General features: G+C 46.3%; 1 protein-coding gene across 1 annotated transcript in view; it reads left to right on the top strand.

The window, feature by feature from the left end:
• The window catches only part of PCNX2 (pecanex 2), a 236,970-nt gene that overhangs the window by 201,184 nt on the left and 13,483 nt on the right, over positions 1-22,303 (top strand). Inside the window, exons 30-32 of the mRNA XM_029593868.1 lie at positions 4,797-5,027; positions 8,744-9,018; positions 21,693-21,883. Of these exons, the coding sequence (XP_029449728.1) occupies positions 4,797-5,027; positions 8,744-9,018; positions 21,693-21,883 (697 nt within the window). The remainder of the gene's footprint in view (positions 1-4,796; positions 5,028-8,743; positions 9,019-21,692; positions 21,884-22,303) is intronic.

The raw sequence follows: 22,303 nt of genomic DNA, 5'->3' as shown, positions 1-22,303 counted from the left end.
ATAAGTGGGAAAAGGTGTAGCCTGTATACTGGATCCAGACCCTGAGATATCCCCTTCAGAGAGTCATTGCTGGGGTCAGCCGCTCTCATTACTGCACCATGGTGGCCTGTGCAGGCTGCCTTTCCAGCCTGCAGACCGAGGTCAGGTATTAATTGGGCCTAGTGGAAGGCATCTGTCACTTCTAATGCTTTTTCCAAAGTGAGTCTTGAGTACCAACAGTCCCAAGTTTGCATGAGCTGGTCGAGCCCATCTAGAAACTATTCCAGAAGTACCTGGTTGGCTACCTCAAGGCCAGTCTTTGCCTTCGGCTGCAGCCACTTCCATCCAGTCTCTTTCAGTCAATGGAACAGGTTTCAGGGACTTTCCTGGGCTGTAGGATGCCCTTTTGGAACTATTGCCTGTAGGTTTCTTAAGCATACCCTCTCTTTTCAGGATAGCATAGGTGGCCCTTCTATCTGGATTAGCCGCTTGATAGGCCACCTGGCTTTTGCCAGTGAGCAAATCTTCCAGGAACGTTTCACAGTTGGTTTCTGGCCAACCCATCAGGTAGGCAGTCCTTTCAAGGTTGTTCAGAAATATCTCCAGGTCTTCCCCTGTCTTCAATTTAAAGAGAATAGGAGGTGGAGGCTGTGCCTGTGTCATTGTAGTTTGCAGTGTTTGTGCCAAGCAATTCAGTATCATTTGCTGATTGCTCACCAATGCCAGCTCTGGGTCCATTCATTCAGTCAGGGTGTGCACTGCCCCCAGGTTTTCTGCTGTTCCTTGGTGAGGGCCTGCACTCCCTCCCCAGGTCTTCTGCTTCCTCTCAGTGAGGGCCTGTAGAGCTCGCTCCATGCTAGTCTACTGGCTCTGGTACCACAAACGTTTCTTGCAAGACTCTGCTGTTCTGGAACACCCAGACAGCAACTTCCCTTCTTCTCACAGAAAAAGAAAGTGCCTGTTCGACACTGACTTACTATTAAGTCCCTATCTCCAGGCAGAGCTATTCTCCTTGGCCTGATTTCCCAGTAGCCAATGAAGCTAGGCAACAAGAACCAGGAAAGAAAATAAAAATAGATTGTCTTCCTCTTTTTGGTGTGTGTTTCTGGCTGTTCAAGTTTAGCTCAGAGATCCTCAAACTGACACCATGTGTGGTACTGTGTGAAGTCAGAATGGCCAGAGAATAGATGCAGGCTAGGTTCTGGCTGGATTTTCATGCACTTTTTTAAATATACAATAAAAAAGAAACAGCTCTTCATACCTTCGCAGTTTATAAACAAAGAAGTATTAGAACACTTACAGTCTCTCGATTTGGCCCTTCTCTATTTTCCTTCATTCCTCAAGGCCTCCTGTTCCCTCCTGGGCCTAGCTAGATATACACCTTCCCAGGGGCCTCCTCCTGGATGAGGATTCCTTGTTGTTTGGAGCTTAAGGTGGATCAGGCCAGTTCTCTGTATCCAGTCCCTTAAGATATGCTTGTGTATACTCCTTCACACCCCTTTTTTGGAGCCTTGGGGTGTTCTTGCTAGACTTGCTGCTGCTTTGCTTCTCTCATCGTGCCTTGGGGTGTAGTGACAGATATAGGATTTTGCCATGCTTAGGTACTGTTGATACTCTTGCCACCCTCCCCCCCCCGACAAGATACAACAGAGCAGAAGTCTAAGACACAGCATTCTTTGTTCTGCTTTATCTATTCCAGGCTCACCTTCTCCCCATATGTCACTGAAGGATAGGAGGAGAGGGACTGGATTAGGGAGTAGAGTGACTTTTCTTTGCTCCCTGCTATGTGCTCTGGCTTTACCTCATTCCTCCTGTTTCCTGCACAGGACAAGAGGGGAGGGGCTGGAATATGGAGTAGAGCAGGGGTTTTTTTCTTTGCTCTGTCCCTTCTAGCCTCACCCCTCCCCTCCCCATCTCTTTTGTTCTCTGCACTGGAAGGGCAGGGGCTGGAGCAGGAAACCGAAGGCCATTTTCTGCTGAGATCCAGCAGAGCTGGAAGGCAGCAAAGCTTCAGCTGGCCTGCTGCCCCCCCCCCCCCCCCCCCCCGATATTTGCCACGCTAGACATAGGCCTAATATGCCAATGGCAAATCTAGGCCTGTTGGGGTGTGGCTGCTTCTCTTTAGGATACTGTGCTCTGTCACCCCTATTATCAGGCTTTGGGCTATTCATGCCACTTTTGGTGACACATTTGCACAGTCTTGGTGTCTTGGAGTGCTTGTCCCACTTCTAATAGTGTTTACCCACAAGTTTCATTAGAATTCATTAGAAAACCCCAATTTTGGACACCCCCCCCCCCCCCCATTGACTTTAATGAGAAACAAATGAATGGCACAAATAAACCAGTTTTTGTTTTCATTTGAAATGAACAGAAGGAATTTTGGGGGCATGTGAAATGAATGAATGAACTGAAACCAAAATATTTTCGGTGCACATCCTTAGATCAGCCTTGCAGTTGTTTTCTGTCATCATATTCAATGTTGCAAAAGTGCCAGTCCTGTAAAGGACAATTCATAAAGGGATCTCTCCAGCTAACTATGGAGTATCCTGGTGTCCCTGCAAAGTATGCAGGGTAAAAAGATCCCTGCGGTACTTACAGTAGATCAGGGCTTCCCAGCCCTGTCCTGGGGACCCCACAGCCAATCGGGTTTTCAGGATATCCACAATGAATATGCATGAGATAATTGCTCGGTCGGTTCAGTATGCTGTGGCAGTCAAAAAAGCAAACAGAATTGCTCGGTCGGTTCAGTGTGCTGCGGCAGTCAAAAAAGCAAACAGAATGTTGGGAATTATTAGAAAAGGAATGAATAAAACGGAAAATGTCATAATGCCTCTGTATCGCTCCATGGTGAGACCGCACCTTGAATACTGTGTACAATTCTGGTCGCCGCATCTCAAAAAAGATATAATTGCGATGGAGAAGGTACAGAGAAGGGCTACCAAAATGATAAGGGGAATGGAACAACTCCCCTATGAGGAAAAACTAAAGAGGTTAGGACTTTTCAGCTTGGAGAAGAGACGACTGAGGGGGGATATGATAGAGGTGTTTAAAATCATGAGAGGTCTAGAACGGGTAGATGTGAATCGGTTATTTACTCTTTCGGATAGTAGAAAGACTAGGGGGCACTCCATGAAGTTAGCATGGGGCACATTTAAAACTAATCGGAGAAAGTTCTTTTTTACTCAACGCACAATTAAACTCTGGAATTTGTTGCCAGAGAATGTGGTTCGTGCAGTTAGTATAGCTGTGTTTAAAAAAGGATTGTATAAGTTCTTGGAGGAGAAGTCCATTACCTGCTATTAAGTTCACTTAGAGAATAGCCACTGCCATTAGCAATGGTTACATGGAATAGACTTAGTTTTTGGGTACTTGCCAGGTTCTTATGGCCTGGATTGGCCACTGTTGGAAACAGGATGCTGGGCTTGATGGACCCTTGGTCTGACCCAGTATGGCATTTTCTTATGTTCTTATGTTCTTATGCTCTTATTGAATCTCCATGGTATGCAACTTTATCTCATGCATATTCATTGTGGATATCCTGAAAACCCGATTGGCTGTGGGGTCCTCAGGAGAAGCCCTGCAACAGAGAACCTAACTATTCTAAGTTCAAAAAGATGATCAAACCTGGTTTTTTGTCAAGCTTTTGTGCTAGGTGGAACCTATTGGTTCTTGTTTTTATTGTTTTCCTGATTCTTATAATTATTGTTTTATGATACAGAATTGTGACATATTATGTTTATTTTGTTTTATTTTTTTACCATATTTGAATGTATATTTGTTGATTTTATTTTATTTTAACTTTAACCACTTTAATTGATTGAAAAGGTGCTACAGAAAATTCAATAAACTAAACTCTGGGTGGGCATCAGCAGGGGGCCGGGACACTTACGCTGGCGGCTTATGCTTCCAGCACAGCTGCCCAGAGGAATGCTGGGAGTGTTCGGGACGGCATCGCACTGCGATCCCGGGCCTAGAAATAGGGTGGGGCTTGGCACCTGAGTCGGTTGGAGGGCTTGGGGTGAGAAGGGAATGGATAGTGAGAGAGTGGGCGGAGCAAGAAGCCCCGCCCCCTTTTTTTACACTATTTTCCAGGGAGGGGGGTGGACTGAGGAGGGAGCCAGCAGCAATATTATCTGTCCTTTCCCTTTGGAGGGGTTTGGTGGGGGGGTCTCAGCAAGCAGGGGTTTAAAAGATTTATGGTGCACCAGGAGGTCTGTGGCAAAGTTGTTTTTATCAATCATAGGAGTGCTACTTAACCTGATATCTTCAAAAGATATCTAATTAAGTGGCAAGTTATCCAACTTTACATCTATCCAGACACATTCAAAATCTGGCTGGTTAGGTTTAAAGTTGTATTTATTTATTTAGGAATTTTATATACCGTCGTTCCAAATGAAGATCACAACGGTTTACAATATTTTTATCTGGAATATTCATTGGGACATGTATCGCACTGATCATCCGGGACAAGTTTCTTGTCTAACTGTGGCTGGACAACTTGTCTGCTTTCTGGCTTATTGAATATAGTGTCCTAAATGCTTTGCATAATTTAGAGAAAAAAAATTGTCAGTTTTATGACTGACACATATTGATTAATGGCTTTCCTCCTTGTGACATGAAATAAAATATGATCGCACTAAAGAGTATACAGTGAGTTGGAGGTGGGGATCCTGCTTTGACAAGCGAAAAAGGACCCAACTGTGGGGAAAAATAAAAAGCAAAGATTCTTTGTCACACCATTCTCTTGCCCATTTCTTAATCTGAAAACTTTTCCCAGCTTGACTTTACCTCTGGCTTCTATTTAATACTATCCCCAGGATCAGTTCACCTGCCCAGAAGAGTACGAGGACTTCACGGTGCTCTACCAAGCAATCCAGTCTTTTGAGAAGAAGGTTGTCATTTGTCATGAAGGGGATCCTGCTTGGCGCAGTGCTGTGCTGTCTAATAGGGAGGAGCTGCTCACCCTCAGGCATGTGGTGGATGAAGGGACTGATGAATACAAAGTCATAATGCTGCACAAGAGCTTCCTACGCTTCAAAGTTATCAAGGTACCTGTAAACTCCAGGGATTTCAGGACAACTGGGCGTATGTCGAGGGGTTCAGTTCAATTGCAGTTGATTAGAAGCCAAGAAAGATTCTGTGTGTGCAGAGTTCAAAGTAATAGTTCCTTAGTTTTAAAAGTCAAAAAACATGGAACACCAATGTCTACAAACAAAAGGTTTCATACGTGTATGTCAGGGCTTCCCAGCCCTGACCTGGGGACCCCTCGGCCAGTTGGGCTTTCAGGGTATCTGCAATGACGGTGCATGAGATAAATTTGCATATAGTGAGTCTCCATGATATGCAAATTTTTCTCAAGCATGTTCATTGTGGATAGTCTGAAAATCCAACTAGCTGTGACGTCCCTAGGAAAGGTTTAGGAAGCTATGGTGTATGTGACTCTCTCCCCCCACCACCCATCCCATAAAAAAATAAAATCCCAATTGGGATCCTCTTGCACCCCATGACATCCTGAAAATTTGGTGTAGGCTGGACACAAAATACAAAAGTTATTAGAGGGAAACACACATGAACATCTCATAAGCCTGTTTTTCATTGGAAATTAGGCTAAAAAGAAAAATATGTTGTAAGGAAACTATACTATTTGTTTCTAGACATTTTTAAAGCAGAAAACCTCTATTTTACACTAACTGTAGCTCTGCATGAATGTATTTTGCATGTTTGTAGGGCTTTTTTTAGCAGGTTAGTTACTCTGATTTTACCTCAGTATTCATATTGAAAAGGGTTTGGCTGAGAGGCAAGATGGCACCCTGAAGGGAGTGGAAGGCAGCAGAAGATGTCAGAGGTGTTGTGACCACGAGGCCTGTGGATCCTGATGTGGGCGTGGCCTAAGGCTGGTGTTGAGAGCACGGTCGCTAGCTCCTGGGAAAGTGTGAGCCCCTGGACCTCGACACAACTCAGGGAGGAGCCCCAAGACACACCGTGGGAGGTGAGAGCATGCATGCATGGGCGGAGCAGGAACAAAGCAGGAATGGAACTAAGGCAAGGAACTTCAGAGCAGGAACAAGGCAGGATCAGCCCTCCGCTGGACCTACACGCACCAGTGTGACCCAGCAACGCAATGCTGGTCACAAGAGTAGCCCTCCGGCCACTCGGTAGCCCTTCCAGACCTGCCGTTTGGGAACGATGAGTGCGTGAGGCCAGACTGAAGCTGAGGGCAGGAACAAGACAAGACAAGACAGGAACTCAGGAACTTGGAAGACTCGGACGAAGACTCAGGAAACTCAGAAGACTCGGACAAGGATTCAGGTTACTCAAAAGACTCAGGCGAAAGTACTGGGTGAGAACTGCATCGCAGTTCACCCTACACAGCCGCCCATGGCCAGTCGCGGACCATGCCAGACGCGAAGCAGACTCCAGGCGAAGAAGTGGAATTTGAGACTGGAATATGTCGAAGATTCAGTAGAGGCCTGCACCAGGACGCACCCTACACAGCTGCCTGTGGTTGGTCGCGGACCACGCTGAAGCGGAGCAGGTTCTGGCAGAGCCTTGGGCATGGACGGAAGCAGGCACAAGGTACTCCGAAGACTGGGTCAGGATTCAAGACTCAGGATTCAAGACTCAGGATTCTCAGAAGCAAGACATTAAAAACAGGAGTCTTTTGGAGGCTTGCGCTGCAGACGATAAGGAGGCAATGTGCCCATGGGCTGGTCACGGACCACGACGGTGGCACGCCAGGAGAGGTGAACGCAAGAAAACTGGGAACTGGTTGCAGAGGCGAAGACGAAGACATCAGGACCAGGACATCAAGAACACAGAACATCAGGACATCTAGAACATCAGGACATGGAACAGGCGACGAAGGAGCTCCAACGAAGGCAAGACTAGGACGAGGAGATCAGGAACACCAGAACAAGGAACGAAGAGCCATCTAGACTAGTGAAGACCACAGAGGACCTTGACTGGCGAGGAAGAACATGGACAACCATGGATTCCGGATCCAAAGGCCCTGAGGAACTGGAAGTGAGCCCTTTTATAGGGCTGAACCAGGAAGTGAAGTGAGACTGGCTTCTGGTGGGGCCGCGGGCTTTTCCCGCCGCTGGCCCTTTAAATAAGATGAAGCACCTAGAAGAGGGCCCAGGGAATGGAGCAGGACCAAAGACAGCAGCGGCCTCCAGGCTGCGAAGAATGAACGAACAGCAGCCTCCCTGCTGCTCAGGGAGGAGGAGCAGGGCGGTTTCCTCCCTGAGGTAGAAGGCAGCAGCGGTGGCACTCCAGGCTGCAAAAGAGGGAGCAGGGCCCAGCGGCCGCTCAGGGCCACAAGGAGCAGTGTTTCGGCAGCAGCATAAAGGCCACGAAAACTGAGTCAGCAGTGGCGCGGCTACCTGCCGCATACGACGGCTGTCTGGGGCGGTGTCGGAGTGGTGAGTGGAGGGCCTGCTCGCGGGATGGGCTCTGCAAGCAGGATCGTAACAAGAGGGCTATATTTTCCCGCAAAATGTTTGGGGTTTTTTTTTTTTGTTTCCTACCTGGCGATATGGTGAAGCGTAATGGGAAATCTCGTGTGCTTCCCTCTGCACTGTTGACTTTGGTTTCAGGTCCTATTGATAAATTTTCCGTTTGACAAACAACCACTTTAGCCCTGGAGAAGATGCCTTTGGGAATGGATTTGGTGCATGCTGAACTGTTTTCTTCCCTCAGAGAGATCACATTGAGCCCTGGGGAGTGCACACCACCTCTGCCTCCTCTGGTTACATCAGCTCCCAGCAACTGCTCTCCAGTGGGAGCTGCCATGTCGCAGCAGAATAAGGATGCCGGTGAGACTGTGGGAGCAGCAGCAGGCAAGCCGAACTTTGAGAAAGGAAACAGACTGTCTTTACATAACCCTCTTTCGGGGGGGGGGGGCATTTTCCCCAGGGCCATAAAAGTGTTTATTCTCTGGGGCTGTCTTCCCAAGTATATTTCTCCTCACTGCAGACAAGAGGTGGATTCTTTCTATGGCCCAGAAGGTGGAGCTCCCTGGGAGGTAACTTCCCTATCCTTAACCTTTCCTTCCTCCCCCTTCCCTCTTCCCCTCTCCTCCCTGACCCCTAAAAACTAACCATATCTATCCCCAGTTTTTTTATTTTTATACTTACTGCTTCTCTGGAGCAGAAGTAAACTCCACGCGCCAACCGGCTGCCAGCGCGCGCTGTCCCAGCCCACTCTCCTACCCCGCCCTTCCCAGACCCTGGATGAGATAGATTTGCATGCTCTGCCTCCATTGTATGCACATCTATCTCATGTATATTCATTGTGGATATCCTAAAAACCAGGCCCGTTTGTGGCTCTTGAGGACCGGAGTTGGCCACTCTTACATTATGGAACCACAGATTTACTGCTTTTAAATTGCTTTTATGGAGATTATCTAAAACACTTGTATCCAGTGCCATATATTGATGTTTGAACTATTTCTTTACAAAGGTTTATGTTGAAATACCACTATAGTGTCAGGCTTCTTTACTGGCACTCAAAAGAAGAGACTTCACAACACCAAGGGCTTTGGAGGTTCATCCTTCCCCCCCCCCCCCCCGAAGAATCCACCAGTGGGTGCATAAAAAGATTGTAGAGACTTAACCTCAGTATTGATTGTGAGCCCTGTGACTTCTTAAAGTTCACCCAAGTCTGGGTTACAGTCATGTTTCTACATTTGAGTTACATCACTTTTGTTTTGAAAAAAAAAATTGTGAAATGACTTTTACATTTTTTCTCATATTTACTGTAGGTAAACAAGGAATGTGTCAGAGGGCTTTGGGCTGGACAGCAACAAGAACTGATTTTTCTACGCAATCGTAATCCAGAGAGAGGCAGCATTCAGAACAACAAACAAGTACTGAGGAACTTAATTAATTCCTCATGTGACCAACCACTGGGCTATCCAATGTATGTTTCCCCCTTAACCACTTCTTATATCGGGACACATGGACAACTGAGGAACATCTGGGGTGGTCCAATCAGTTTGGACAACATTAAAACATGGTTCAAAGCCAAGTGGTTAAGGTAGGTGATTAGGAATAATCATCATCAATGTTCCCTCAAATTTTTAAGAGACTGCATTTGCAAAAACATTCTTTTTTGTGCAACTTTTTGTAAGCCAAGATCAAATTTTTGCACTATGAGCCAGTATGATGTAAATATCAGGATTTCTTGTGTGTGCTGTATTTTGCTGTGTGCGTGGGGTTGATGATCTGTTTGCATGAGCACAGGTGCCCAGCTTAGAGAGAACAGTGATCATCATCTGTCGTATGTGAAGAAAGTAAAAACTGAAATTCAAATAAGTTCAGTGTTTTGATAATGGTTATATGGGGTGGGGAGGCTGGACAGTCTACCCCAAGGATGTACCCTGCCCACAATGAAAGAGGTGCAGACTCCTTCCTCCTGGCATCTCATCAGCTCCTATGCCTTTAAGGGAGCTGGTCTACCATGGCTTGATCAGCCCACCGGGAGATGCTCTATAATCTGTTCCCCTCTCCTCTCCTCCCCATCCCTAAACCCATCCCAGCAACTTACGTTTTTTTGTTTTACTAATTACTGCTCCCCTGGAGCAGAAGTAGTTTGCGCGCACCGGCCAACTGCCGGTGTGCCCTTCCCTGGGACAACGGCTAATGGCTGCTGTCCTGGCCAGCCTCCATCCCACCCCGCCCCACCCCGCCCCTGCCCACCCAGACCACACCCTCAGCCCGCCCCTTGTGTGCATATTGGCACTTACATGCATGACCAGGCCCTTTTGAAAATGCGCGTGGCATGTGCGCAGGGCCTGGCCACCTGCGTAAGTGCCGATTTATACGTGCGCGGCCGTTTTCAAATTCAGCTGCATATCTCTAGCTCTTTATTGTGGAAACAATTTTTAAAATAAATGAGGGAGAGGTCATGTGGTGTTGAGAGAGTAGATATATGATTCTTCTCTCTCCGGCTTGCTTGCTCTCAATTCTCCCCTATCCTGCATAAATCTTAGTGCCGTTTGATTCAAAAGTTGAGTGAAGGTGTCAGCCATTGATTCCAGAGGTAAAATACGATGGGTATGCCATAAAAGGTGGAACAGCGATCCCAGGATGGCTGAGCTGTGGAGAAACTGAGATATAGTGAGTAGGCAGAGTATGCAGAGTTTAGGAACAGAACATTGATGGTAACACTCACATAATAGTCTCTTGAAGCAGCCCAGAGGCTGGAATGAAGTAGGCCCTCGAGGAGCGAGTACCTGGTTCCAGGGAAAGCTCTGAGAGAGAGATGGTAACTCATTGGTGTTGTAGGTAGCGGTGACTTCCTGGCAGAAGTTGTATTTGGTAGCAGGTCCAGGAACGTGGGCCCTTGAGGAGCGAGTACCGGTTCCAGACTGCGACCTGAAAAGCAAGAGAGAGAGCGAGGCCCCTGAGGAGCGGGTACCCCTGGTAAAGTCCGAGGAGGCAGAGTAGCAAGGTATGCAGAGAGCGAATGCCATCCGCAGCGATACCTGGAGGAAGCTAGGCAAACGTAAGAAACCCTTAACCTATTAACCTTTGCTAACTCAACTAGCTAGCAAAATGAAAGACCTTAAGTATCCGGTGAGGATGACATCATCTCAGGGGGACGCCCCTGAGGTTCGCGTCACAGCTGGTATTTGAGTCGGGGCTGCGCCGCGCGCGCGCCCTTGGGGAGTAATTTTCAAAAGGAGTTACATGCGTAAATGTAGCTACTATTGTAGCAATTTTCAAAAGCCATTTACTCAAGTAAAGTGCACTTATGTGAGTAAATCCTATAGACAAGTCAATGGCATATATTGTAGCAATTTTCAAAAACCCACTTACTCAAGTAAAGTGAATTTACTCCAGTAAACCTGGTTTTTACTCGAGTAAATGCTTTTTAAAATCAGGCCCTTAGGCTTTAGGAGAACATGGCGGAAGACAGCGTCTAGCCGGGACGCCGGAGGAGAATGACAAGATGACACCACAGCAGCCAAACTTCCATCAACCAAAGAGGAAGTCGCAAAAGAGGTAAGGTGGGTGGAGTGGAGACGTTGGGCAGCGACGGTTGCAATAGTACTCCCCTTCAAAGGGAAATCTCCTCTTCGGGTACCAGGCTTGCGTTTGGAAGGATGCGCGATGTGGAACTGACGAAGCATCTCTTTGTCAAGGATTTTGGTCTGAGGCTCCCAAGAGTTTTCTTCGGGGCCAAAACCTTCCCAGGAGAGAAGATATTCAAAAGTATTGCCTCTTTTTCGAACATCCAGAATCTCTTCGACTTTGAACTCTAAGTCATCTTCTGCATTGATGACAGGTGGGTGCTGAGATTTGGAAGAAAATTCGCTGAGTATGAGCGGTTTCAGAAGTGAAACGTGAAAAGCGTTATGGATGTTGAGACCAGGTGGTAGCTTCAGACAGTAGGTGACTTTGCCAGTACGTTGAAAGACTGGGAATGGTCCCACGCAGCGAGGAGCAAACCGAGAGGAGGGTAGTTTAAGTCTGAGGTGCTTGGTTGACAACCAGACCTTGTCTCCTGGCTTGAAGACTGGAGCTTGAGAATGGTGCGCATCATAGTACTTCTTAGCACGGTCACTCGCTTTGATTAGCATGTCCTTTGTCTGAACCCACAGATTATGGATATCATCAGCAGTGGATTGAGCTGCTGGGGACGTCACTGAGAACTTCAGTGGAAGTGGCAGTGTTGGCGAATGTCCAAAAACCACTTCAAAAGGTGACAATCCAGAAGATGTTGCTGGATGAGAGTTGATGGCAAATTCAGCCCATGGAAGCAATTCGGCCCAGTTACTCTGTCGGGACGTGACATAAGCTCAAATAAACTGCTTCATTGTTCGATTCATCCGTTCCGTCTGGCCATTCGACTGCGGATGATAGGCTGAGGTGTAGTCTAGAGAGATGTCGAACAACTTGAACAAAGCCCTCCAGAATCGTGCCGTAAATTGGGACCCACGGTCGGATACGATGTGAGAAGGTTGTCCGTGGAGGCGGAATATGTTTGTTATGAAGAGCTTTGCAAGCTCCAAGGCTGAAGGTATGCCAGGGAGCGCCACGAAGTGTGCCATCTTGCTAAATCGATCCACTGGCACCCAGATGGTGTTCATTCCTCCGGAAGTGGGTAAATCGACTACAAAGTCAGTAGCAATGTGTGACCAGGGCCGTTCCGGAACTGGCAGTAGTTGTATCTGAACCCACGGTAGTCCAGAAGCAGGTTTGTTCTTGGCACAATTGGTGCAGGATGCCACGTACGAATAGGTATCCTTTTTGATAGTAGGCCACCAACACAGCTTCTGTATCTTGAGCAGAGTACGGCGTTGGCCAGGATGGCCAGCCAGCTTGGAATCGTGCGCCCAAAAGAGCACTTTCTTCCTGAGTCTTTTAGGAACGATTGTTTTACCAGTGGGAACAGACTGGGTGGATGCCAAGAGGATCTTCTTCGGAACAATTATGTCCTGTGGCTCATCAGGCACATCCTCCGAATGAAAAGAGTGTGACAGAGCGTCTGCTCTGGTGTTTCTATCTCCAGGGCGGAACTTCAGCACAAAGTCGAAACGATTAAAAAATAAAAACCATCTGGCCTGTCTGTAATTCAGACGTTGTATGTGGCAGAGATACTCTAGATTTTTATGATCCGTGAATACGGTTATTTGATGTTGAGTGCCTTCGAGCCAAGGCCGCCATTCCTCAAATGCAAGCTTTATTGCCAAGAGCTCTTTATCGCTGATCCCATAGTTTTTCTCGGCTGGAGAAAATCTTCGTGAGAAGAAGGAACAGGGACGTAAGGCTTTCGAGCCTCCTGTTTGGCTCAACACAGCCCCTACACCCACATCTGAAGGGCTTGTTGGGGTCTGGATGCCCAAAGCACGGTTCTGTGGAGAAGGCAGTCTTCAATTTCTCGAACGCGGAAATGGCCTCTGCTGACTATTTTGAAGCGTTGGCACCCTTACGAGTCATCGCAGTCATGGGTACTGTTAAAGAAGAATAGTTCTTTATAAAGCTTCGATAATAGTTGGTGAACCCCAGGAATCTCCTTAAAGCCTTCAGGCTGGTAGGTTGGGACCAATTCTTGATACTTTCAAGTTTGTGAGGGTCCATTTGGAAGCCTTCTTTCGACACTATGTAGCCTAGAAAAGGCACTGAGTCTTTGTGAAATTGACACTTAGAGAGTTTGGCGTACAGCCTGTGTTCGCGAAGACGGTGGAGTACTTGCTTGACATCTGCAATGTGGGTGTCCAAATCCTGGGAGAAGATTAATATGTCGTCCAGGTAGACCACAATATTCTTGTACAGCAGATCCCGCAAGATGTCATTCATCATATTTTGGAAAATGGCGGGTGCATTGCACAACCCGAATGGCATTATTAGATACTCGAAGTGGCCGTCTCACGTGTTGAAGGCCGTTTTCCATTCATCGCCGCTCCTAATGCGAATGAGGTTGTAGGCCCCCTTCAGGTCAAGCTTTGAAAATATCTTAGCCCCTTGTAGCCGGTCAAACAGCTCCGAGATTAACGGCAAGGGGTAACAGTCTTTGATCGTGATTTCGTTTAGACCTCGGTAATCGATACATGGACATAGGGTACCGTCCTTCTTCCCCACAAAGAAAAAGCCTGCACCGGCTGGCGACTTTAATGGTCTGATAAAGCCCTTCTGGAGATTTTCTTCACTGTATTCCGACATTGCTTTATTCTCAATGGCTGAGAGAGGGTACACCCGTCCTTTCAAAGGCTCAGCATTGGGCTTCAGTCTTATGGCACAGTCATAGGGCTTATGTGGAGGAAGAATATCAGCTGCTTCTTTGGAAAATACATCCCCAAAGGATGCATATTGGGGCGGCAGTCCTGGCATCACTGGAGTCGTAGGCATGCAAATGATAGGCGAGTTTTCCTTAAGGCACTTCCCATGACATTCTGGGCCCCAGCGGGAGAGATCCAAGGATGCCCAATCAAATTGGGGATGGTGCACTTGCAACCAGGGTAACCCCAGGACGATAGGGTGCATGGCCCTTTCCAGTACAAAGAAGGAGAGCAATTGCATATGGAGAGCTCCAGTGCCGAGAGTAACTGGTACAGTTTGGCAAGTCACATCGCCCGGTAAGGGCTCTCCATGAATGGAGGATAACAGTAGTGGGTCTTTCAACTTGATGAGGGGAATCCTCAAGTATTCCACTAGAAGTCTGAGAATGATGTTGGCTCCTGCCCCTGAATCCACCAGAGCAGGAGTCTGAACCGTGACTGGTCCGTAGGTCAAGGAGACTGGGAGAGAGAGCGGAGGAGAGGGCGTAGTGAGGCCTAAGAACAGTCCTCCTGCAGGACTTAGGCCCGTCCACTTTCTGGACGAATGGAACATCGTGGCCGGGCTGACCACAGTACATGCAAAGGCCGCACCTCTTCCAAAGTCTTCTCTCTTTGGAAGTCAAACGTCCATAACCAAGTTGCATCGGTTCATCTTTATCAGCAGCAGGGATTACTGGAACCATCCGAGGGGCAGGTATAGCACTAGCCTGTTTCAACCCAGGTAACACCTTAGGCCAGAGTTCCTTCACCTTGTCCCGGAGCCAGTGATCAATCCGAGTGGCCAAAACTACTAATTCATCCAGCAAGTCAGGTGTTTCACGAGCAGCCAGCTCGTCCTTTAAATGGTTATCCAAGCCTCTGAAAAAGAGAGTCTTGAGACATTTGGGGTCCCAGCAGAGTTCCGCCGCAAGAGTTTTGAATTCTATGGCAAATTCAGCCAATGATCTGTTGCTTTGTTTCAATTCAACCAAAGCAGAACCGGCGACAGAAGTTCGAGCAGGGTCATCGAAAACGGATTTAAATAAGTCCATAAATCCTTCTATGTCCTGCAAACTGGGGTCCTTGCGTTCCCACAAGGTAGAGGCCCTACCATCCAGGTATGAAAGGATGTAGGTAGTCTTGGAAAGAGCCGTAGGGAATAAAGATGGCTGTAAGGCAAAATGCATGCAGCACTGGTTTAAAAAGCCCCAGGTCTTCTGGATTTCTCTGGAAAAACGAATTGGAGCTGCCAGTGGTACAGCTGTCTTTAAAGTTACCTCCTGTAACTGACCTTCATGGCTGGAAGCTGTGCTTGGAACCTTCTGTGGGTGTAGCTGATGAAACGCTGAAGTAAGTTTCTCCAAGGCGTCTTGCTGCTCTGGATTGCGCAGAGCCAGGCCCGGTATGGCCTGCAAGGCATTGAGCTGTACCGGGTCCATCGAGTTAGCAATCTGTTCAATCTGTTATTATTTGTAATAATTGTGGGTGGATCCTTGGGCCGGTGGCAGATGACCACGCCCACGGGGGAAGATCCCGAGAGAGGCCACCGGTCAGGCTCAGAGTTGGGAGACAGACACACACTAGTTCTTTTATTAAACTGTATTGTGAACCACCAGAGGTGGCAGTAGTGAGCTGGAAGAGCCCGGCTGGGCTGTAGTCCCTCAGGCACTGGTACAGTGATCCCAGGATGGCTGAGCTGTAGAGAAACTGAATATAGTGAGTAGGCAGAGTATGCAGAGTTCAGGAACAGAACCATGATGGTAACACTCACACAATAGTCTCTTGAAGCAGCCCAGGGGCTGGAATGAAGTAGGCCCTCGAGGAGCGAGTTCCTGGTCCCAGGGAAAGCTCTGAGAGAGAGATGGTAACTCACTGGTGTTGTAGGCAGCAGTGACTTCCTGGCAGAAGTTGTATTCAGTAGCAGGTCCGGGAACATGGGCCCTCGAGGAGCGAGTACCGGTTCCAGACTGCGACCTGAAAAGTAAGAGAGAGAGCAAGGTCCCTGAGGAGTGGGTACCCCTGGTAAAGTCCGAGGAGGCAGAGTAGCAAGGTATGCGGAGAGCGAATCCCATCCGCAGCGATACCTGGAGGAAGCTAGGTAAACGTAAGAAACCCTTAACCTATTAACCTTTGCTAACTCGACTAGCTAGCAAGACCTTAAGTATCCGGTGAGGATGACGTCATCTCAGGGAGACGCCCCTGAGGTTCGCGCCACAGCTGGTACTTGAGTCGGGGCCGCGCCGCTTGCATGCCCTTAGGCTTCAGGAGAACATGGTGGAAGGCAGCGTCTAGCCGGTCCAGGGATGCCGGAGGAGAACGGCAAGATGACGCCGCAGCAGCCAAACTTCCATCAACCAAAGAGGGAGTTGCAAAAGAGGTAAGGTGGGCGGAGTGGAGACATCGGGCAGCGACGGTCGCAACAGACGGGCATAATGCCAAGTTTTATAAAATTTTAGTAGAACATAGTCCAGCACCGCTTTGCTTAGTCTTTCAGGCTTGCTGGATAAGAGGAAATAGCCTTTAGAAGCCAATGAAGCCTGAATTGTGGTAATCCATAAATCAGGAAAAGATCCTATATCACTGGCCTCATACCATCCAATCTCTTTATCAAATTTTGATCAAACATTTTTAGCAAACATTTTGGTGGACATATTGGTGCTTATTTTGCCAAAAAGTATTAAACCTGGCCAGGTGAGGTTTGTTCAAAATAGATATGCTTTGATGAATGTATGTCTTCTATTGAGGGCCATGACCTTGAGTAAAAATCGTACTCTCCCTTATAGAAAAAGCAGCGAGGGCCTTACTGAACTGCGATTATAACATGGGGGAAACACCACACGAGATAAGGAGTTACGAGAGATAGGGAAGAGGAAAGAGAGGGTTAAAAGAACAGGCGGGAAACAGAAAGGCATTAGGAAGTGAGGAGTCACATAGAAAAGGGGGGGGGGTCAATGGTTAGGTTCAAATATGAGCAAGCTGATAGGATAGAGAGGGTGACGTAGGATAGGAAGACATCAGAATTGGAAAGCTGCGAGAAGGAGAAGAAGCTAACCAGTTTGTTGTCCCACCCGCCCTCCATGCATCTTATTTGTATGTGGCGTTGTACTTTGATGATGAAAGTCTCAGAAGGCGGTAAACCCGAGTCCAGTTCATGTTTAATGTTAAAGGGGGAGTTGGGTTAGGGTAAAGCGAGGGTGCCCCATGTAGTTGGGGGAGGGGCTGCTACACGGGATGACCGCAGAACGTGGGGCCAAGGTTCCCGGCCGAGCTTGCTCTCGCTGGTACGAGGCGGAGCAGGCGGGAGAAAGGGGGAGGGGGCGGCTTCACCATTGGGGTTAAGGTGGTGGAGAAACGGGGCGGTGCTGAAGGAGGGGAGGAAAAAAGGGGGGTATGAAAAGGGGGTTAATTGTTAGTGTTATTGTTAGGGCTCGGGTTATGTTGGTAATAAACTGCGGCCAATTTAAAAGCAAGACAGTGTTGAGTTTTTATTGGGGCAATGGGGGACAGTTAATCGAGCGCCAGTGTTTCATCCCTATGTTATTGGCAGTTAGTTTTGACACCGAACAGGCGTTCAGTAGAGTTCAGTGGCAATCTCTCTCTTATTTTTTAGAACACATGGGTTTAGTGAGGTGTTTTCAGCAAGCAATTTTATATAAAGATCCTATAGCGAGGGTGATGGCTAATAGAACTTAATTAACAGTAATTTCCATAAGGAGAGGTACTAGGCTAGATTGCCCTCTTTCTCTGTTGCTGTTTTTAATTGTTTTGGAACCACTACTGTGCTCTATTCAGATGACTAGGGAGATAAAAGATATACAATTGGGTACTCAGGAATTTAAATATGTGGCATTTGCTGATGATATTCTGGTATTTCTTACCAGTCCTATAATCTCCCTGGAGACATTAATACATTTGATTGAGAGCTTTGGGAAATTCTAGGGTTTTAAAATGAAGAAAGACAAATCTGAAGCTTTAGCTTTTCCAGGCTCTCTTAAAGATCAGTGCGGGGAACGGTTCCTGTGAGGACTGGCTGAGCCATATCCTCTGGGCTGGAGTAGTTAGCATGCTGACTCCAGCCTTTTCTTATACAATTTTACTTTATTAATTCAAACAGCAAAACAATATTTGCAACCTGTGCTTACCCTGGCAGTACTCTTTCCAACTCAAACTACCCAGAGAGGGTCCTGGAAACACGGGGCCTCCTGATCTCAGCTGGGTTCACAAACTTATTCCCCTCCAGCTGGTCACGCCCTCTGAACTCCTCCTGCCCAACAGGGCCCCCTACCCATAAAGAATTCTCCCTTTTGAGGATTTAAGGTGGACCAGGTATCTAGGCTTATAGGGGGAAATAGGGGCACACTCTCACATTTCCCTTTGCGATGGGCTCCTGGAAGTTTCTGATACTTAGATCTCTGGATATCTACAGACCTAGTTACCATATATGACATTAATATTTCCTTGCTAATGAAACATACCAAATAGAAGAAGATCCGTGATTGGCGAGACTTGCCTTTGTCATCATCAGGATGAGTAAATCTTTTCAAATTAGTACTCTTCCCAAAATGGCTATATCTATTTCAAAATCTGCCACTTTTATTAAAGAAAAAAAAAAGATTTGACAGCATTGAATACTTTAACACTCACTTTGCTTTGGAGGGGAAAGAAACCACGTATCCCTTTGAAGAGTTTATAGAAGGATTGGGGGGGAAGAAGGCATAGTGTTCCCAGATTTGGGGAATTGTAATTTCACATGTTTATTGAGAATAATCAGGTATTGGCTATATGATAAATCTGTATATGTCAATATGGAGGGGAAGAAAGCATTAATTCATCCTCTTAATCTGAAATTATGATCCTTATGATAAATTATCGGGTGGATGGTCTAATTGAATTTTGATTTCCCCACTCTAATGGGTTTGGACAAACTTGACTAGACTTCTTAAGTGGTCATCACATTGTTCTCAGTTATTATTGATTCAAGGAAATTTAGAATTTCCTTCCGGTAACATCACAGCTGACTTTCAATGATAGAAATCAAAGGGTATCACACATTTACTCTTTGTATTGGAGGAAGGGGGAAAGAATATGTTGTTCCAGAAGTTGAAAAATCAATATGATTTGAATGACACCAGCCATTTTTCTTATGTTCAATTGCAACATTATATGGCCTCACTGCCTTTGAGCGACTTGGATTCCTCTTTTCTGGAATTGTTAAAGGAAATTATTAAGCATGAAAAGAGGAAAAAGCTCCCTTAAGGACATAAGAAACTGCCATACTGGGTCAGACCAAGGGTCCATCAAGCCCATCATCCTGCCTCCAACAGTGGCCAGACCAGGCCACAAGAACCTGGCAAGTATCCAAACACTAAGAAGATCCCATGCTACTGATCCCTTTATCAGCAATATGCAATGATTTGCATAAATTTGGCACAGAATCTGATTTGGAGATTCCTTTGAATCATTGGCTACAGGGGAGTGGCTTTGGGATATTGGACTGAGAGTTTGTCATGTTTCAAATATCTCACGACATTCTCCATTGACATGGATATCAGGGAATTACAAATTAAATTTTTGAGGATGGTATATGCCTCCCAGACTTGTGCATTCCGAGCTGGCATTTCTAATTTGCAGCTATGTGTTAAGTGTAACCTGGAGGAAGGTACTCTGTCACACAGTTTTTGGTCTTGCTCACGAATCAAATCTTTCTGGAATCGAGTGATTGGTTACATCTCACTCATCTTGGGATATAATCTCGAAAATACCCTGAAGCATTACTGTTTGAGTTTCTGTTGATGTTTTTCAAGACTAAGGTAGATGGGTTATTTACATGAAAGGCTTGTGTTCTCAGTGAGAAGTCAATATTTTTGAAATGGAGGAGCAATGATCCTCCCTCTTTTTGGCAATGGAGAAATCTGTTACAGGTTGAAAACATGGCTTCCAATGAGACTTTCAAGCGACACAAGATATTTATGGATACTTGGAAGAAATATATCCAAACGTTATCACCAAGAGTAAAGAGTATAATTTTAAATACTGGTTCTTAGGTATTCGTCTGCTGGATAAGTTGTGATGCTGTTGGTTAGGTCTGGCAATATGAGGATGTGCTAGGTGGGGAATTTGTGGGGGGGTTTCTTTCCTTTTTTTTCCAGTTTGGTTTGTCTGCTTTGTAAGTGAAGGGGAGGGATAAGAGGGAGAGGTAAGGGGGGTGGAACTGGGAAAAATGTTTGGATTTGCATTAGCTATACTTACTGTTGGAGTGAACACTGTACTTTAAAGGTCTTTTTGTACCATTTTGTGAGTGTTAATAAACAGTTTAAACATAAATTAAATAAGGGGTTTACAGAGTCGTAAGATAAGTAGTATCCACAGGACTGTAAACACATTTTCAAGGCAAAACCCCCCTTCAAAATCCAGGGCAGTGAGGGAACAGTAGGTACTTAGTGCCAGCATATATTTCCACCATCATTGAAAAGTACATGCGAGTCTTTCAAAATGAAAGTGCTGAGCATTACTTTCTAATCCCCTAACCTAATCCCATTCCTTCCTCACCCCTTTTTTTTTTTTAATGCAGGTAAAAGTACTCGCACTGGGGTAGATTTTGATACCTGGCGCGCGCACATGGACGCCCGATTTTATAACATGCGCGCGCCGGTGTGCGCATGTTATAAAATTGGGGGTCGGCGCGCGCAAGGGGATGCACAATTGTGCAACTTGTGCGTGCCGGCGCCCGCGGCCTTCCCCTGTTCCCTCCCAGGCCGCTCCGATTTTGGGGCGGCCTGGGAGGGAACTTCCCAACTCCCTAAACTAACCCCCCCTCCCAAATTTCTATTTTACCTCTTGCGCCTGCCTTTTCTTCAGCCCTGGGACTTGTGCGCGTGGCAGACATTTGGAGATGGATATAAATATAGAGCCCAACTTTCAAACCTATCCGTGGTACAGCACGTAATTTACATACTGGGCTGCCAGAGCTGCACAGTTTATGAAATACTGCATAGGTGTTCTCCAAAAGTACACACACATGTTTCAGTAACCAAGATGGGGTTACATTTTCAATGTAAGGAAAAACTGTATACTTTCTCTTCTCATTTTATAAACATATGCACGTGTGTTTTATGGATGAAATATCTGGCACTGGACAAATTCACATCCAGTACTAAACGCAAAGGCAGGTATTTTTTAAAGTATGCATGAATGTTTGGAATCGCCTGATCGCCAATACCTCCACCAGTTCACCCAGTCCTCTTCCAGTTCACCTGAACCTTCTAGCTCTTCACCCTGAATCCCCATCAGTTCTCAGAGACCTCCCATCCAAAAACTGAGGACAACAGACAATTCCGAATTCCCTTTCGCAAATCAATCAGCCGGTGTAAAAGTGCATGAATAAATTTGGTAATGCATATGATTATATCTCTTACAAAATAGTAACTACTGGGTGTAATTCTGAATCCCGCTCCAGAGCACTCCAGACAGCCCCTTCCCCCCGCCCCCAGTAAAACGTATGCGTACAACTGAAAATCTGCACGTACTTTAGACGTTTATAAAATAGCATATATGTGAGCACATACTACTTAACACACATATATATGCTATTTTTACATGTGGAACCCCTTTGAAATTTAACTCCATATTTAACATTGCACAAAAATTTAAAAATGGAACTTAGGTGCCTAAGTCTGCTTTGAAAATTATCCCACAAAATCCACACTTACGTCTGCTATGTATTTTGAAAATTACCCCTCATAAAGTTCACTTTGAAAATTGGTACAACCTTCGCACTTATTTGGTGGCTAATCTGTGAGAGATGTTACAAAATTACCCCCCGTATTGTACAGTTATTGCTTCCTGTGAACCGACGGACCTCAGGCTGTTACCAACAATGCAATATTGTTGCAGCATTGAAGCTGGTACATTGCCCTGCATATTCAGATTCCATTCTTTGTGCTGACAGAATGCGGAAGGAATGTGATACGAGCTATAACAGTGGGGGCAACACAGAAGACGTAGACTGTGGCGTTGCAGCTTCAGCGAGTAGCAATAACTCTACCAGCAATTCAAGCCAGAGCAGCAGCTCCCCGCAATCGAGCAATTATGAGGCACCACAAATGAAAGCCTCTTCACAAGATGGCCATCAGCATGCAGGTACGTCTCAACTTATGATTTGTAATGAACGTGGACTTCAGATTGGAACTGGCCTATTTCTTCTTGGTTCTGTGATACGAGTTAATTAAAAAGTATTTGTGGACTAATGTAAAAAGAAAAAAGTCCATAGGCATTACAATATCGCTAAATTTCTGTTGACATTTTACGTATGAATTATATTACTAAGATTTTAGTGTAAGTTTCGAATATTAGTGAAAGTATAATCTAATACTAAGGAAACAGTAGTTATTTTCCAATTGAACAAGTCTATAATCGAACTTTAGGGAAAAGAATAGAATCCACATTTGTAAGCTGGCCTGGTAGTCTTGAGGAAGGTCCCCAGTTCAATCCAGACGTGGGGTCTTCTGCTCCCCAGGCTGGCCGGGGCTGGGGATGCTATGGAAGCGACGTTCACAGCCC

Source organism: Rhinatrema bivittatum, chromosome 3, assembly GCF_901001135.1.
Source record: "Rhinatrema bivittatum chromosome 3, aRhiBiv1.1, whole genome shotgun sequence".
Classification (NCBI taxonomy): Eukaryota; Metazoa; Chordata; class Amphibia; order Gymnophiona; family Rhinatrematidae; genus Rhinatrema; species Rhinatrema bivittatum.
The sequence above is the reverse complement of the archived record's forward strand: the minus strand, read 5'-3'. Positions and strand labels throughout refer to the sequence as shown.